Below are 14,880 nucleotides of genomic sequence, written 5' to 3'. Positions count from 1 at the left end.
ACCTTGTAGGGTCATTGGTGGCATTAAATCAGATGATGAGTATAAGTGTATTTTGTAAACTGTAAAATGGGATGTGAATACAGGGGCTCATAGTTCTCATGAGTCCCCCTGCTTTTCCTTTCTGCAGTTGAAGGAATATCAGCAGAAGAACAACCTTGGTCCTTTCGAAAAGAAGAAAAAGAAGATTAAAAATGGCAGTAGCTCTGAGATAACCACTTCTGATGGTTGTCACTCTCCTGAGGATGTGAGTCTTAGCTGGCCAGGCATCCAGGGACAGGGATGCTCACGGGGCAGTAAAGGGTAGTGGTTAAGACTGTGGAAGAAGTATCAGGTACTGGTTTGAATCTTCCCTCTCCCTCTGCTAGGGATATGATTTGGGGCAAATCGCTTAAACTCTTTTGGGTCTCTCTTTCCACATTGGCAAAATCGGGGTAATATTGTCTTACTTACACTTAGGATGTTTAGGTGGGATTGTTGATGTTTTTATATTAGTCCCTTAGTCCAGGGCCTGGTTCGAAGTAAACATTCAATAAAGGGTGGTTGCTATTTCACTTGCTGCTCTGGTGATTTTCTCATCCCCAGCCTCAGGGGGAAGCCAGGCTGTGAGAGCAGCCACTTCTCATGTTCTCTCCCTTTAGGAAGCACCAAGAGAGTCCCAGGCTGTGATGAGGAGAGCCCCAGACACTTGGATTAGGAGCTGATCTGAGTTGCTAGTCCATCTTTGCCACCAGCTTGGTGGATGACCTCAGGAAAATCACTTCCTCCCCGGGCCTCAGTTTCCTCATCTTAAGATGATATTGTTGGATCAGATCACTGTCTTTCAAACTTATTTTTTAGCTGTAGCCCCCTTTGTTCAAGCGACCCCTTACTTGGAAGTTTGGTTTTTAAAATGGAGATGGGGGTCTGGAGCTTTTTCAGACTCCTAGCATCCAGGGCCTGAGGAGAGTATGTCATGGATGTATTAAGAGCTGCAGTGGTCAGGCGACTCCACTCTATGTGACGGCATCTTTCAGGGGACTTTTCCATCTGTTTGTTTATGTTGATTTCTGCCTCTGGCAAGGCAGCAAGTGGCTGTTTGGAAAGATGGCACAGGCTTTGGTATTGATCCCCTTCTCTCTTCTCCAGCGTTCCATTGCCCTGAACCGTCTCTTCTTCCTTCCTTGACTCTCTTGCCTCTCACTAAGCCACTTTTCTCTTTCTCCCCCTGCCCTTGTTTTTCCCTTTTCACCTCCTATAGATTCAGGACATTCTGAAGGTGCTGGTGTCTGACCTTAACCGCTCCAATGGGGTAGCACTCCCCTCATTGGACAATTGGAAGGTGAGGCAGTGCCGAGCCCCCTCTCTGGCTTGCTCCCTCCCAGCTCTGCATGCCCCTCGGCTTCTCTGCTTTGGGGGATCATTTGCCTCTGGCTTATTTTATGTTGCTGTCATTAACCCTTGGCCTGTTCATGTCTGCTTTTTCACCTGCTTGGTTGGTTGGGGTTTTTTTCCTTCCCCCACATCTTTTATTGTCTTGGAGAAGGTGAGATGCACCTTGAAGGGTAAAGGTATTTGGGAATAGCTTCCAGAGCAGGTGTGTGGCATGTGGGCTTTTTTAATTTTAAAGATTGGCACCTGAGCTAACATCTGTTGCCAATCTTCTTTTTTTTTGTTTTTTGTTTTTCTTCTTCTCCCCAAGGCCCCCCGGTACATAGTTGTACATTCTAGCTGTAGGTCCTTCTGGTTGTGTTATGTGGGATGCCGCCTCAGTATGGCTTGATGAACGGTGCCATGTCTGCGCCCAGGATCCGAACAAGTGAAACCCTGGGCCACTGAAGCAAAAGGCACGAACTTAACCACTCGGCCATGGGGCCGGTCCTGCATTTGGGCTTTTTGAGCCTCAAGTTTGAATGCCCAGTGGTGCTGTCAGACTTGGAGAGATTAAATAAAACCAAACTGTCTTGCCCTTTGGGCATCTGTCCCCGAAAGACCAGTAGACTACAGTGCAGTTTGTGATTTTTTGAGTTGATTAATTCATTTTGGTTTGAAAGTAGGGAATGTAGAGTTAAGAGAAAGGGAGTTTGTATTATAGTTACAAGGATTGAGGTTATTTTTTCAGGGGAACTACCTGTAAAGGATGTGAGGTTAGCCAAACAGATGAGTGACCAGGACATTCTGCCCCGTTCGTCTTGTAAAAATCGACCAGACACTTAACCGTATTCAGTGGGCCCTTGATAGCAGAGACACTGCCAGGTGCTGGAGAAAGTAGGTAAACCAGCTAGAATGCACCCTGAGGCAGGCAGGCGCTGCTGAAAGAAGCAGGGTAGAAGGTGGCACTGTTGCAGATGCTAAACTGAGGCAGAGGTTGGTACTAAATGGACTTGAGGCTGGAGGGGGTGGCATTTGAGGCCAGTTTGAAGATTAGAGGTGGGTGACATTCATCCATACCGAGTGTGGGGGAAATGGGAGTCCCTGGCAGAGTGCATAGTACAGGTAACAGCCAGGATTATGAGCTCACAGAGCACCTCCCAGAAGGGCTGGTGTTTGGGGTGCATTGGCTGGGAGATGACCTCCTCTGGACATGATGTTGGCACTTCCTCCTCAGTTAGCTTCCTCGAGGGAGATCTGCCAGGCCAGAGGAGTAGGGCTGAAACAGGGCCAGCTCCTGTTGGAGATGGGCGTGGGGAGAGGGTCTGGGACAGGGCCCTGTTGGCTGCTGTTGGAGAGTTTCAATCATCGGGACTGCTCACGCCCAGTTGATCAGGTCTGTCCAGGTATGGTAACTCATCTTGTCGACTCAGAGGAGACACTGAGTGGCACATAAGGGGAGCCCAGGCGTAGAGGAGTCCTGAAGCCATGTGTGTGCACTCATGTTCAAAGATTCTGTGCCCGCATCCCTCTCTTCTCCTGGAAATGAAGACCCAGATCCTCATAGTCCCTTCTTGTTATTTTTAAATCCTCTCTCTGTCAATAACTGTTTCTCACTTAAGTTTTCTACTCAGTACGGCACGCCTGGGATTACAGGAGCCTGGGCAGCACTGAAAGCATCCAGAAATGGGGAATGTTGGAGAAATACACCAATTTTTAATGGAATGGGACATTTGAGGGGAGTGGACAATGTTTTCTTAGAAGTCCACACTTACCTACAAGGCTTAAAATGATGAAATAACTTGATTGCTCACAAAATAGTCATGTTTTCTATATTTAATACCTCTAATTCTAGAGATCAGTGGGCACCCAAGATGCTGGGAGGAACCGGGCTTGCCAGGGCCCAGGGCTATGAGTGTGCCCACCTCCCCCAGAGTCTCATGCCCGGCCTACTGCTGAACCCCTGCTCTTCCCTGTTAGATTCAGTTGTACAGGTTGGCAAGGCAACACCAGGTTCTAGGGCCAAAGGTGGTCACAATGTGGACGGTAAACGTGCAAACAGCTTGAGTCCTCAGCTTCTCAGGCTCTGCCAGCACTTGCTCTAAGGAGGGCAGTACATTTGGGTTTTCAGAGGGCAGGGCTGAGGGGTCCAGAGAGCAGGTGGCCCTTTCCCCCAGGAGAAGTGCAGCCTCTTCCTCCCTGACCCAGCCTTGCTGGCTGGCCTTGGCTCCCTGGTGCTCTTTGCTCATTAAGCTTTAGCCTGTCAGCCATCTTCCCCATCTCTGCCCATCTGGCCTGTTGGACATTAGATCTCCAGAGCCAGAGGCCTCAAGTAGCTGTCAGATCTGAGCCTGGAAAGAGGCTGGATGGGGCTCTGGTCAAGCCAGTGGGTCCAGTTGGGGAAGAAGGAGCAGCTTCTTTATGGCTCCTGGTCCTCAGTCCCAGGATTGTTGTCTAGGATGTTAAGAGTCAAAGGGTAGACATCTTACCTCTGGTTTCTCGGTTTCTTGGTTGGGTAGGTGTTTTGGAGTGAGGAGGTTGGGGGTGGGGGGTACCTCCAGGAGCAGGGAGAGGCTTCTAGTTGGGCTGCCTCTTTCCCAGAAAAGGCCTGAATATCTGAATTGGGCAAACACAGCCAGCAGTTGAGGGGAGGAGGGAAGGGAGGAAATCAGAGCCAGAAAGGAAAGAGGCAGTTAGCTTCTTCATTAGCACCAGCCTCTGCCCAGCAGAGGCCCAGGGTGAGGGTCACTCAGAGGCACAGATTGGCTTTCTGCAAGAGCAGTGCCTTCCTTCTCCCTAACTTGGCACACCTCTTTCCACCTGCTGTGGCTGCCACAGGTCAGAGCCTGGTCTGGTCATTTGCTGAGCTCCGGGGAGAACAAGGCCGTCATGTGTTCACGAAGGAGGTCGTGCCATCCCTACTTTAGGCTTTGGCTGCCCAGAAGGCTGCAGAGCAGCCTGAAACGTGGACGAGCGATAGCCATACCCCAGGGTAGCTCCCAGCATGTGTGACTGTCACTCTGACTGCAGCAACACCTGTCCTACCCGCTCTGCACCCCTGTATCCATAGCATTGAGTTGCCTTCTTTCCTGCATGGCACCCTAACCGCCTGCTCTGTTCTGTGACAGGCGCCCAAAGACCGCGCCGCTGCTGCCTCAGCACCTGCTGTTGACACCGTGTCACCTGATGGTGTCCCTTCCCCCAGTGCTAGTCACCCCCATGTCACTAGCATGGCATCAGTTCAGGTTTGTGCCTTTCCCCGCTGCCCCACTGTATGTTCGTCCCCTCCTCCTTCCCAGAGGATCGTATCTCCTGTGGAGTCTCTTCCCCTTTCTTCAGGCAGCTTGGTTCCTAGAGCCAGGTGCCCTTCCCGAGGGCTGGAATGGGGGAGGCCAAGACCAGGTTTTCTTTGAGGTTTGGGAAGATGGAAGGTTATCGGAATGCGCTTGGCTCACCCCACCCATGGAAGATTTCTGTCTTCTAAACGGAAATTGAGTGACTACCTCATGTGTTTTTTTCCCAAACAGAGCCATGATGCTGAAAATGGTCCTAGTCCCATGGATGAAAGCATGTGAGTGTCTCTGATGGGGGCAGCAGTCCCTAGGCTGAGGGAGTTGGGACAGGCTGCTGCCCATGCCCCCCTTCCCCTCTAGCCTCCTGCAGCCCTGACCCCTGTGCTCATCCCTAGATCCCTTTCATCTACCGAGAGCCTGCGCCAGCTTTCTCAGCAGCTCAACGGTCTTGTGAACGAGGTACCCCAGAATTTGTAGCCCAGAGCAGGGGGGAGAGGGGAAAGGAAAAGATGATAGAAAGAAACTGAGGCAGAGATTACCAAAAGGGAGGGAAGATCCTGGGACCAGCTGAGTCAGCTGGGCAATGTTTAGCTAGTCATTATTTCCGAGTCTCCTCTTTGAAGCTGTGCAAATGAAGGGGTTGGACTACGAGATGCGTTGCATCCGTTCATCCTACTGCAGAAAGCACAGGAAGAGAGGTGCTTGGGAGAGGAGGGATGAGGGGGAGATGAGAACCATAGGAAGTTGACTCAAAGGGGTTATGGGAGGAGGGGGCCAAGTTAGGCAGCAAATAAAATTTTGCCAGTTGATGGGGAAGACAGGAAGTTAGAGGGCTTAGGCATTGAGAGAGCCAGAGAGCATCTCCATGTGAGCTCTTTGATCTCTCCTAGTCTACATCATACGTCAATGGGGAGGGCCTAGCATCTTCTGCTAATATAAAGAATCTGGAGGTAAGTGGCCCTGGACTATGGCCCAGTGACCCTGCAGGCCAGCCCCCTACCTCCTCTCACAGCCGGGGCTGGGTGCCCCGCTGCCAGCTGAGACAGCCCAGACACCCCCCAACCCTAATGATTGCTCTCTCTACCTCTCCCCCACCCTTCCTCCAACTCCTCCTCTCTGCATGCGCCTCAGAGCCGGTACCAAGAGCTATCAGTAGCCCTGGACTCCAGCAATCTAACAAACAAACAACTCAGTAGCAAGATAGAGGAATTGGTAAGAGTCCAGTGGGGTCCCCTGATTCTATGCTGCCAATCCTGGGCTCCAGTTTCCCCTTGGGGCCCTAAGAAAGGAGCTGGGGGCCCCTGGTGCCAAGGGAGAATGGGGTTGGGGGGCCTAGGTGTCAGGTGGAGGGACCCCAGAGCACGGAGCATGCAGCATGGCTGTTTCTGTGGCTGTCCTCTTTGCCTACTCTGTTCTCCAGACACCCCTGCTTGAGTCCTCTCCACACTTGCCCTGGGTCTGTGGCCTCTAAGGGAAGCACTAGCGTGACTGGTGTGTTCCAGCCCTGACTCAGCCCCTAATTTGCTCTGTCTTTGACCTTGGACGAGTCACTTCTCCTCCCTGGGCTTCAGTTTCCTGAGGAGGTAGAATTAGAGGGTATCCAAGGTCCTCTCCAGCTCAAAAGGTCCTTTTCATTTCTATATCCCTGCTGCTAAGGACAGAACTTGGTCTGTAGTAAGTGCTCAGTAAATTTTTGTTGAATGCACCCTTCCAAATCCCAAACAGAAGAAGGGGAGTCTTTCCCTTCTCAAAGTCCACTTCTAGAGGCTTGTGTCATTGTCCTTTCAAGGGAGTCTGGATTCAGACTCTCACTTCTGTAGCCATGACAAAACCACCTAAGATGCAGTCACTTTGCTCGGGAACTTAAGGAGAGTTTGTCAGTTCATGTCCCCGTGAACTCTCCCTTTAAAACCCACTCCTGGCACCTGCCCATCCCTCCTTCTTGGTCTGGGGAGCATAGGAAAGGGGGGCCAACCTCAGTCACCTTCCTTTGACTCTTTCCACAGAAACAGCAGAACCAGGACATTTTGGATCAACTAGAGAAAGTAATGTGATTTCTTTGTCCGTTACGTGGCTGCTGGGTTTGGGGGAGGACTCAGAGGTTGAGGCCTTGTCTTGCCTGCTCCCAGCCTGGAGAAATAGAGCTCCCCCCGCCCCCTCCCCCCACCATAATCTGGTGTCATTGGTGGGCCATTGGTGGCATTCTGGGGGCATGTCCTTTGCTGTTTCATCTCCACCTCCTCCTAGTAAGAGATGTTTCTTTTCCTGCAGGAGAAGAACGAATTTAAGCAAAAGCTTGCAAAGGAGCAAGGAGCTCTAAGAGAGCAGCTGCAGGTGAGTGGACTGTATGCTGTCCCCTATGGCCCCTAGGGAACATTGCTTTTCCTCCTTTTCAGCATGCGTTTGGCTTTTCTCCCAAAGGTTCACATTCAGACCATAGGGATTCTAGTGTCTGAGAAGTCAGATTTACATACCGCCCTGACTCATACTCAACAAGCAGCGAGACAGAAAGCAGGTGGGAATCTGGATGCCCTTTCATCCTCAGCCTGGCACATCGGCAGGCCTGCAGTGGGATTTCTTCTTTGGGGTCCATCTTTAACTCTGTCATTCCAGGAGAGTTGGAGGATCTTGCTAGTCGTCTGCAGTCTTCCCGGCAGCGTATAGGGGAGCTAGAGCGGACACTATCTGCTGTGTCCATGCAGCAGAAACAGGCCGACAAGGTGAGCCCAGTGCCTGCCCATCTACTGGAGGTGTCGGGGAGTGAGCCTGAAGGTCCCTTCTGCAGGATGGAGTGTCTTGCTGCCCAGAAGGCCGCACAGGCCATTTCTCGATGCTTTCAAGTTGTGTGGTTGTTAGAAGTAACCCGAGGATGCGTTGGTTGCCATGGATGAGTCGGGGCTGGGGGTGCTGTCTAGAGTGAGCACTGGATGCAGAGCCCAGAGCCTGAGGGCCAGCCTGCTCTTAACTGGCTGTGGGCCTTGGCCAAGTGCTAGGTGTTTGGGCTGTGAAGGTACAGAACAGGATTTTTAGTACGTCACCATGTGTGTAGAAAGGGGAGAAGTGTGCATGTGTGTGTGTGAGAGAGAGAGACATACAAGATGTGTCTGAAAAGACTCATAATCGCCCTGGGGAGAGGAACAGGGTGGCTGGGAGACATGCCACTTCTCTACCGGCTGAGTTTTGGACTGTGTGGATGTATCTTCCATTCAAAACATGAACAAAAGATCACAAGTTTAATTTCCCCTCGTATCTGCTCCCCCACCCTGGGAGAGAGTCTGGTCCAAGAGTCAGACAGACCTGGATGTTCAGCCCCAGCTCTAAGTGCTTGTAGGCAAGCGACGTAACCTCTAATATGCAGGTTTTTGCCTGTGATTGGAGATGGTCGTCCTGCCTCGTTTGGTGATCGTGAGGAGGAAGTGGGATCATTCGCACGGTGCCTGGTAAAGCGCTCAGTCAAGGTTCAGAAGTGGTGATGCTGCTGATAGTGATAATGAAGCAGTATGAGCTGCTGACTCTGGGCCTCCGTTAGCCAGCCGTGAATTAGAACTCTTTACCTGCCTCTTCCACCCTTCCTGAGTTCTTATTAAAAACAAATGAGAACATGGGCTTGGAACTGCTTTGGAAAAATACAAAGTCTACCTCAGGGTGAGGAGGTGTTGCCATGGAGTAGTTACTGTTGCTGCTTAGTCTGCCAGCTGCATCTTCTGCCTGCCCAATCCTGACCTTGCCTTTCTGTATTTGCAGTACAACAAGGATTTAACCAAAGAGCGAGATGCCCTCAAGCTGGAGTTATACAAGAACAAGTAGGATGGGAGGGTGGAGGAGGGCTGGGGGACCTTGGGCGGGTGATGTGCTAGGAAGTGGGAGGGTACAAGCGGGCATGGTGACAGAGTCTCAGGCCACATGTCCTCTCTCTGGCCTGCCACTTGTGACTATTAATCCTGGGGTCCCTTCCAATGCCACTGTGGTTCTGTGGTGAGGGGGGTGGGTTGATCACCAAAGGGTTCCTTTCTCCTCTTTATTCATGCCTTTCTCCACTGCCTCCCGTCATAGCAAAAACAATGAGGACCTGAAGCAGCAGAACTCAGAATTGGAGGAGAAGCTTCTGGTCTTGTTGACAAAGAAGGACTCCATGCAGCTCGAGGTGGAGGAGCTCCGCAAGAAGCTGGAGATGTCAGAGCTCCTACTGCAACAAGTGAGGGGCTGGAGCCCCAGGGAGCCCGGGCCCCCTCCAGCTGGGGCCAAGGTTTTTAGGAGTCATCTTGGGTGGCCTCCAGCCAGGAGTTGGATCCTTGTTATGGTCCTGCCACAGAATCCTCCAGAGATTGATAAAAATCTACAAATTGGGGCCCTGCCCAGACATATGGAATCAGAATCTCAGGGATAGGCCTTTTTAATTTTTATTTTTTAAAGCATCCTGGTTGAAAACCATTGTTTTATAGATGACAGTTATAAGGCCAGCCCATGAATCTGTTTACTGCCTCTCGGGGGCCAAGCCACCAGGTAGTCAGGGTGCCCAGGTCAGAGGGCTCCTGCTCTCCAGTTCCCCACACTGAGCAATACTCTGCCTTCCTGTAAGTTCCTTCCACTGGGGTCTGGCTTCCCTCCAGAACAACATGGGAAAAGTCGAATCTCATTCCCAAGAGAGACCTTCAGATGCTTTGAAAAGGGAAGAGGGGTATATGGCTCCCCTGTCCTTTCTAAGATCTTCTCTGTGCTAAAGTGTCTAAGCTCCTTCAGCTGTCACCCTCCTGACTGCTGTCTCCAGGATGTGACCTGATTTGTCAGGGCTCCTCTCTTGGTCAGGCCCCCAGAGCACAACATGAGTCTCCACATTTGCTCTGGTCTGGGCAGTAAACAGAGAGCTCTCCTCTGCGCTCCTTCCATCCATCCGCCCAGGCAGTCAGAAGAATGAATTGAATGCCTCCTTTGTGCCCATTCCTGTGATAGGCAGTCTAATAAATTGCCTGCTAGAGATAGAAGAAGTTAGAGCTTACGGTTGCTGTGAAGTTCAGATGGCTGCCCATACTTGGTGACCCAGCTGCCCCATTTCCAGCACCAGCAGTGTGTAGCCTTATTCAATATAGCATCTAAAAGGCCATCAGTAAGGGTCTGGTTAACGTATGCAATAGGCATATGTTGGGCTACTATACAACTGTTAGAAAAATTAAATATATCTTGTACGCAGCAAAGTGAAAATAAGTTGCAGAACCATATATGACACCACTCCAAGACAACACAGCTGTGATGTGCATTAATGAAATATGTTTGCATGTGTACAGAAAAGGGTCTGGAATTATACAGACCAGATTGGTGGGATTGGGGAGCTAGAGGAAAGGTTGGGAGGAGTTTGCACACTTATTTGAATTGTTTACAATGAGTATTTAGTAAAAATAAAGCCTAAGGATATGGTATTAATAATATGAGGATAGAAATTTTTATTGACCCTAAGTTGTACATTGACCCTAGCACACCCTTTTGGTCGGGGGATTGTATGGAACAGCCTGGGCTCCCCAGATCTAACCTCCTCACTTTTCATCACCCAGTTTTCTAGTCCATCTGAACCCCGTGATAGCAACCAGCAGTTACAGCAGGCCCTGGAAGAGCAGGCACAGCTGCAGAGACAAGTGGAGGAGGTAAGGCTTTGCAGAGGGAGAGGTGTGGAAGGAGGATGACCCCAGGTGACCAGGAGCAGGTGAGGCCCAGTGACAGCACCTGCTAACTTCAGCCCCCATTCTTGCAGCTGAAGCATTTGCTAAAGCAACTGCAAGTGGAGAGAGACCACTATGTGGTGAATCTGAAAGAACAGAATGCCTTTTGGCAGGAGAAGATGAAGCAGATGTCAGAGAAGGTGAGATGTGACCTTTAGCCTCTCACCTTAGACAGGTCACTTGATCTTTCTGGGCATCTGTAAAATGGGAATCATCACCTGCTGTGTGCAGCCAGAGGTGGCTGTGTGTTTTTTGTAGGCGGGGGTAGAGGGAGATGGTCGCCTGGCCATTCCTTCATCCCTTCCCTCCGTATGCTCCTCCCCCTGTGCTTTGGGCAGCTGTTCGAGTTGAGGGAGGAGAAGGAGTGCAGCATGAGTCAGGTGCAGGTGCTGGAGACCAGCTTGGCCGAACTGAGGAACCAGATAGGTGAGCTGGGCCTGGAGTGATCCGGCAGCAGGATTGGTGTCGGGGGGCTGGTGAAGGTGGCTTTGAATACTCCAGGGAAGTGGGTGGATGGAAGGGAGTTGTGGCCAAGGGACAGAGATCTTTCCCAGGAGTTGGCAAGTCTTGCAATCTCTTTGAGCCTCAGTGTCCCCATCTGCAAAAAGGGGGTGGAGTGCCCACTGTTAACCACCCAGAATTGTCTTGAGCATAAAAATGTACAGAACTCAATTTGAAAGTGTCTTGACAGATTGAACATCATATGAGCATGAGGAATTATTAGCCAGGAAGCCAAGATTTGGGGCGAGGAGGCTGAGTTAGGAGCTGTGGACCAAGCAGAGGCTTTTTTGAGACTCCAGAGGCAAGAGGCCCTTATTGTATGCTTCCTTTCTCAGCTGTTCCCCTACCCCAGGAGCCCCCAGCAGGGCCATCTGAGGTGGAACAGCGGCTACAGGCAGAAGCTGAACAGCTTCAGAAGGAAGTGAAGAGCCTGGCAGGGCAGCTGCAGGCCCAAGTCCAGGACAACGAAAGCTTGAGTCGCCTGAATCAGGAGCAGGAGCTTCGGCTGCTGGAGCTGCAACGGGCGGCTGAGTCATGGGACGAGCAGGTGGAGCAGCATAAGCGGCTTCTGGAGACCATGGAGGGCGACCGCAGCACCATCAGCCGCGCTCTCACCCAGAACCGCGAGCTCAAGTCGCAGCTGGCCGAGCTGCAGGATGGCTTCGTCAGGCTGGTGCGCAGCCCTACCTGGCTAGCCTGCCCCCCTCCCTGGCCAAGGCCTTTGGTGCAGGGCAAGATGCATAACCCCTCTGGGCCTTTGTTGTTCCACCTGTAGAATGGGGCGGGACAGACCTTACGTGAACAGGTGCCCATGAAGGCCCCCGTGAGCCAGAGAGCCCTGCTGAGATGAATGTAGGGGGCGGGGGATGCTTTCCCTACCTGCCACCACTCTTCCCTGAGCTGTGGGAGGTGGACACCAGGTTCTGGGGTCTCCAGCTACATTGGGTGGCCACTGATTGCTTCTTTTTGTCCAGACCAATGATAATATGGAGATTACCAGTGCGCTGCACTCAGAGCAGCATGTCAAGAACGAGCTGGCCAAGAAGGTGGGCCAGCTACAGGAGAAGCTGGGAGACCTGAAGGAGACGGTAACTCTGGCCCCAACTGAGAAGGACTAGGAGACGGGCGCCAGCTTCTGGGGAGGGGAGGTGCTAGGTGCCGGGGCCAGGACAGAGGCAGCTCCAGCCTCAGGGTACAGGTGACCCAGAGCCCTTGAGGGCCTGTGACTAGTTGTTGCCCCCTGCCCTCTGACTTTTCAGGGTGGGGAGCCCTGGACTGTAGGTCGTCATCCCCGCTAGAGGCATTGAGCCCCTTATCAGAGGGGAAGAGACGGCAGGTGATGGGCAGCTCCTTGGGTTCGGCCCTGGATTCTCGCCTCAGCCCCACTGGTCACTGTTCACAGCTCTAAACCTCAGTTTCCGTAACTTAAAAAGAAGATTAGCGTTTTCCTCGTATGTTGAGGTGTGTTGAGGATTAAATGAGATCACGCAGGTAAAGTATTAGGCACTTAGTGTGCACTTAACAGATGTTGGTGGCGCTGTCTGCTTTTCCACCAGTCTGTGGTCAAAAATTAAGAAAGGTTATTATGAGGTATGAGGCTGGGTGAAGGAGGCCTGGGGCTCTGGGCAAGGGAGGAGCTCACTTAGCCCTGGAGCAAGGAAGCCAGGGGCCTGCGCAGGCGGCAGAGGGCTCTGCCCAGTCTCCCCAGTCCCTGGGCTCAGATGCTGGAAGCAGCCACCACCTGCCCTCACTCCCAGGGTCTCCCTGTAGGTGGAACTGAAGAGCCAGGAGGCTCAGAGTCTGCAGCAGCAGCGAGACCAGTACGCCAGCCACCTGCAGCAGTATGTGGCCGCCTATCAGCAGGTGGCCTGTGAGAAGGAGGAGCTCCACAAGCAGGTCCTGGTGCAGACCCACATCATGGACCGGCTGCAGCACGAGGAAATTCAGGGCAAGGCGGCGGCCGAGACCACCCGCCAAGAGTTGCAGGAGACCCAGGTGAGAGAGTTTGAATGCTGGGCCCCTGAGTGGGAAGGCCTGCGGCCCGTGTCCCTTATCACTCTCTTTCCTGGCCCCTTAGGAGCGCCTAGAAGCTGCTAACCAGCAGAACCAGCAGCTACAGGCCCAGCTGAGCCTCATGGCTGTGCCTGGGGAAGGTAAGTGGGACTGCCCAGAGGAAGAGAACACAGCCCAAGGATGAGGGAGACTTTTAGCCTCATAGAACTTAGTTGGAAGAGACATTTAGGACAGTGAATTCTTTTCCTCTGGAGCCTGGCTGGCCCAGGGTTGCACAGTGAGGCAGGGTCAGAGCTGGGCCCCGAGCTTTCTTCCTTTCCTCCTTGTTGGGTTGTCTGAGGACCTTCTGGCTGCCCCCACAGGAGATGGACTGGATGGCGAAGAGGAGGAGGAGGAGGCTCCCCGGCCGAAGCTGAGCATGCCGGAGTACCTAGAGAGCCAAGAGGCCATGGTGAGCTGCCTCCCTGCCCCATCTCCTGCCTCCGTCTGTGCTCCCTCCTGGACACCCTTCCTACCTCTTGGTTTCTCTCCCTCTGACTTCTCTTGACCCCCAACCCACCCCTCCTGGGAGCCAGTGGTTGGACACCACGCCATTCTTGAGCCCCAGGCAGGCCCCCTGAGGGCCTCTCCGCCTCCCTGCGCCTCCTCCTGTGTATCCTCCCCTGAAAGCACGCCTGCACCTCTTGCCCGCAGGTGGCATTTTTTAACTCGGCCTTAGCCAGTGCTGAGGAAGAGCAGGCACAGCTGCGCGAGCAGCTGAAGGAGCAAAAGCAGCGCTGCCGGCGCCTGGCTCACCTGGCGGCCCCAACCCAGCATGAGCTGGAGAAGGCCTCAGCCCCTGGGACCAGGGGCGACAGTGTGCCTGGGGAGACCCACCAGGCCCTTCAGGTGGCCATGGACAAGTTGCAGGTGAGTGAGTCTCCCTGACATGGGCCAGGAAGGGTAGGGGCAGGCGGGACGGTCACTGCTGAGCCCTGACCCCACTCTCTGGGCTGCAGAACCGCTTTACAGAGCTGATGCAAGAGAAAGTGGATCTGAAGGATCGCGTGGAGGAGCTGGAGCATCGCTGTATCCAGCTGTCTGGAGAGACAGACACCATTGGTGAGCAGGAGGCCAGGGCCTGGGGCAGGGGGAGCTATGTGGTGGATCGGGAGCCCCAGCATCTGAGCTCTGTCTGCCTGCCCTCCCTTCCTGCAGGAGAATACATTGCCCTCTACCAGAATCAGAGGGCAGTGCTGAAGGAGCGGCACCGGGAGAAGGAGGCGTACATTAGCCGGCTGGCTCGGGACAAGGAGGAGATGAAGGTAGGGGCTCTGACCATCTCTGTGGGCAGGGGCCGGGGTGAGGACAGGGGTGGGGGTGTTGAGTGCCTCTCCCTCCAGGTGAAGCTGCTGGAGCTACAGGAGCTGGTGTTACGCTTGGTGAATGAGCGTAATGAATGGTATGGCAAGTTTGTGGCAGCCGCCCAGAACCCTGCTGGTGAGGCCCCTGCAGCACCCTCAGCTGCCCAGGAGCTTGGCGCTGTCGACAGCCAAAATACTGCTCAGGATGGTGAGTAGAGTCCTCGGGAGGGAGGGCAGGCAAGGGAGAGCCGGCACATCGCTCAGAGCGCTGCCACTCTCTCTCCAAAGATCTCCACGAGGTGAGCCTCGCCGACAATGTGGAGCCTACCCAGGGAGAGGCCCTGCTGGGCCAGGCTACCCCTGAGAACCTCACTGCGCAGCAGATCATGCAGCTGCTGCGTGAAATTCAGAATCCCCAGGAGTACCCAGGCTTGGGCAACAACCCCTGCATCCCCTTCTTCTACCGGGCCGATGAAAACGACGAAGTGAAGATCATGGTGATCTGAGCCTGATACGAGTAGGCAAAGCCCGGAGAAGTGGGGCCGGGGGCTCTGCCCCCACCCTGTCCTTGCCATCCCGTCCCTGCCACCCCCTCCCTGCCATCCCGTCCCTGGTCATCCTTCCTCAGTCGCCCTTTTATCCCTAGACTAGCAAGATAAGACCCCTGAGAAC

At 53.3% G+C, this 14,880-nt stretch overlaps 1 protein-coding gene across 7 annotated transcripts in view; it reads left to right on the top strand.

The window, feature by feature from the left end:
* GOLGA2 (golgin A2) overlaps positions 1-14,874 on the top strand; it is a 28,140-nt gene extending 13,266 nt beyond the window's left edge. For 2 of the 7 annotated variants that reach the window (XM_046665052.1, XM_046665046.1), the window contains exons 2-27: positions 128-244; positions 1,238-1,318; positions 4,476-4,592; positions 4,875-4,918; positions 5,036-5,099; positions 5,531-5,590; positions 5,772-5,852; positions 6,647-6,685; positions 6,912-6,974; positions 7,062-7,155; positions 7,254-7,360; positions 8,385-8,443; positions 8,694-8,835; positions 10,187-10,276; positions 10,384-10,491; positions 10,690-10,777; positions 11,188-11,525; positions 11,827-11,940; positions 12,623-12,847; positions 12,930-13,005; positions 13,228-13,316; positions 13,559-13,774; positions 13,864-13,966; positions 14,063-14,169; positions 14,248-14,416; positions 14,497-14,874. In XM_046665052.1, the coding sequence (XP_046521008.1) occupies positions 128-244; positions 1,238-1,318; positions 4,476-4,592; positions 4,875-4,918; positions 5,036-5,099; positions 5,531-5,590; positions 5,772-5,852; positions 6,647-6,685; positions 6,912-6,974; positions 7,062-7,155; positions 7,254-7,360; positions 8,385-8,443; positions 8,694-8,835; positions 10,187-10,276; positions 10,384-10,491; positions 10,690-10,777; positions 11,188-11,525; positions 11,827-11,940; positions 12,623-12,847; positions 12,930-13,005; positions 13,228-13,316; positions 13,559-13,774; positions 13,864-13,966; positions 14,063-14,169; positions 14,248-14,416; positions 14,497-14,714 (3,009 nt within the window). In that variant the 3' untranslated portion in view covers positions 14,715-14,874. The remainder of the gene's footprint in view (positions 1-127; positions 245-1,237; positions 1,319-4,475; positions 4,593-4,874; positions 4,919-5,035; positions 5,100-5,530; positions 5,591-5,771; positions 5,853-6,646; positions 6,686-6,911; positions 6,975-7,061; positions 7,156-7,253; positions 7,361-8,384; positions 8,444-8,693; positions 8,836-10,186; positions 10,277-10,383; positions 10,492-10,689; positions 10,778-11,187; positions 11,526-11,826; positions 11,941-12,622; positions 12,848-12,929; positions 13,006-13,227; positions 13,317-13,558; positions 13,775-13,863; positions 13,967-14,062; positions 14,170-14,247; positions 14,417-14,496) is intronic. The other 5 variants (XM_046665062.1, XM_046665079.1, XM_046665069.1 and 2 more) reach the window with 5 other exon arrangements.
* Positions 14,875-14,880: the final 6 nt, after the last annotated feature.

This window comes from Equus quagga, chromosome 1 (assembly GCF_021613505.1).
Source record: "Equus quagga isolate Etosha38 chromosome 1, UCLA_HA_Equagga_1.0, whole genome shotgun sequence".
Lineage (NCBI taxonomy): Eukaryota > Metazoa > Chordata > Mammalia > Perissodactyla > Equidae > Equus > Equus quagga.
This window is presented reverse-complemented; position numbering and strand designations above follow the sequence as displayed.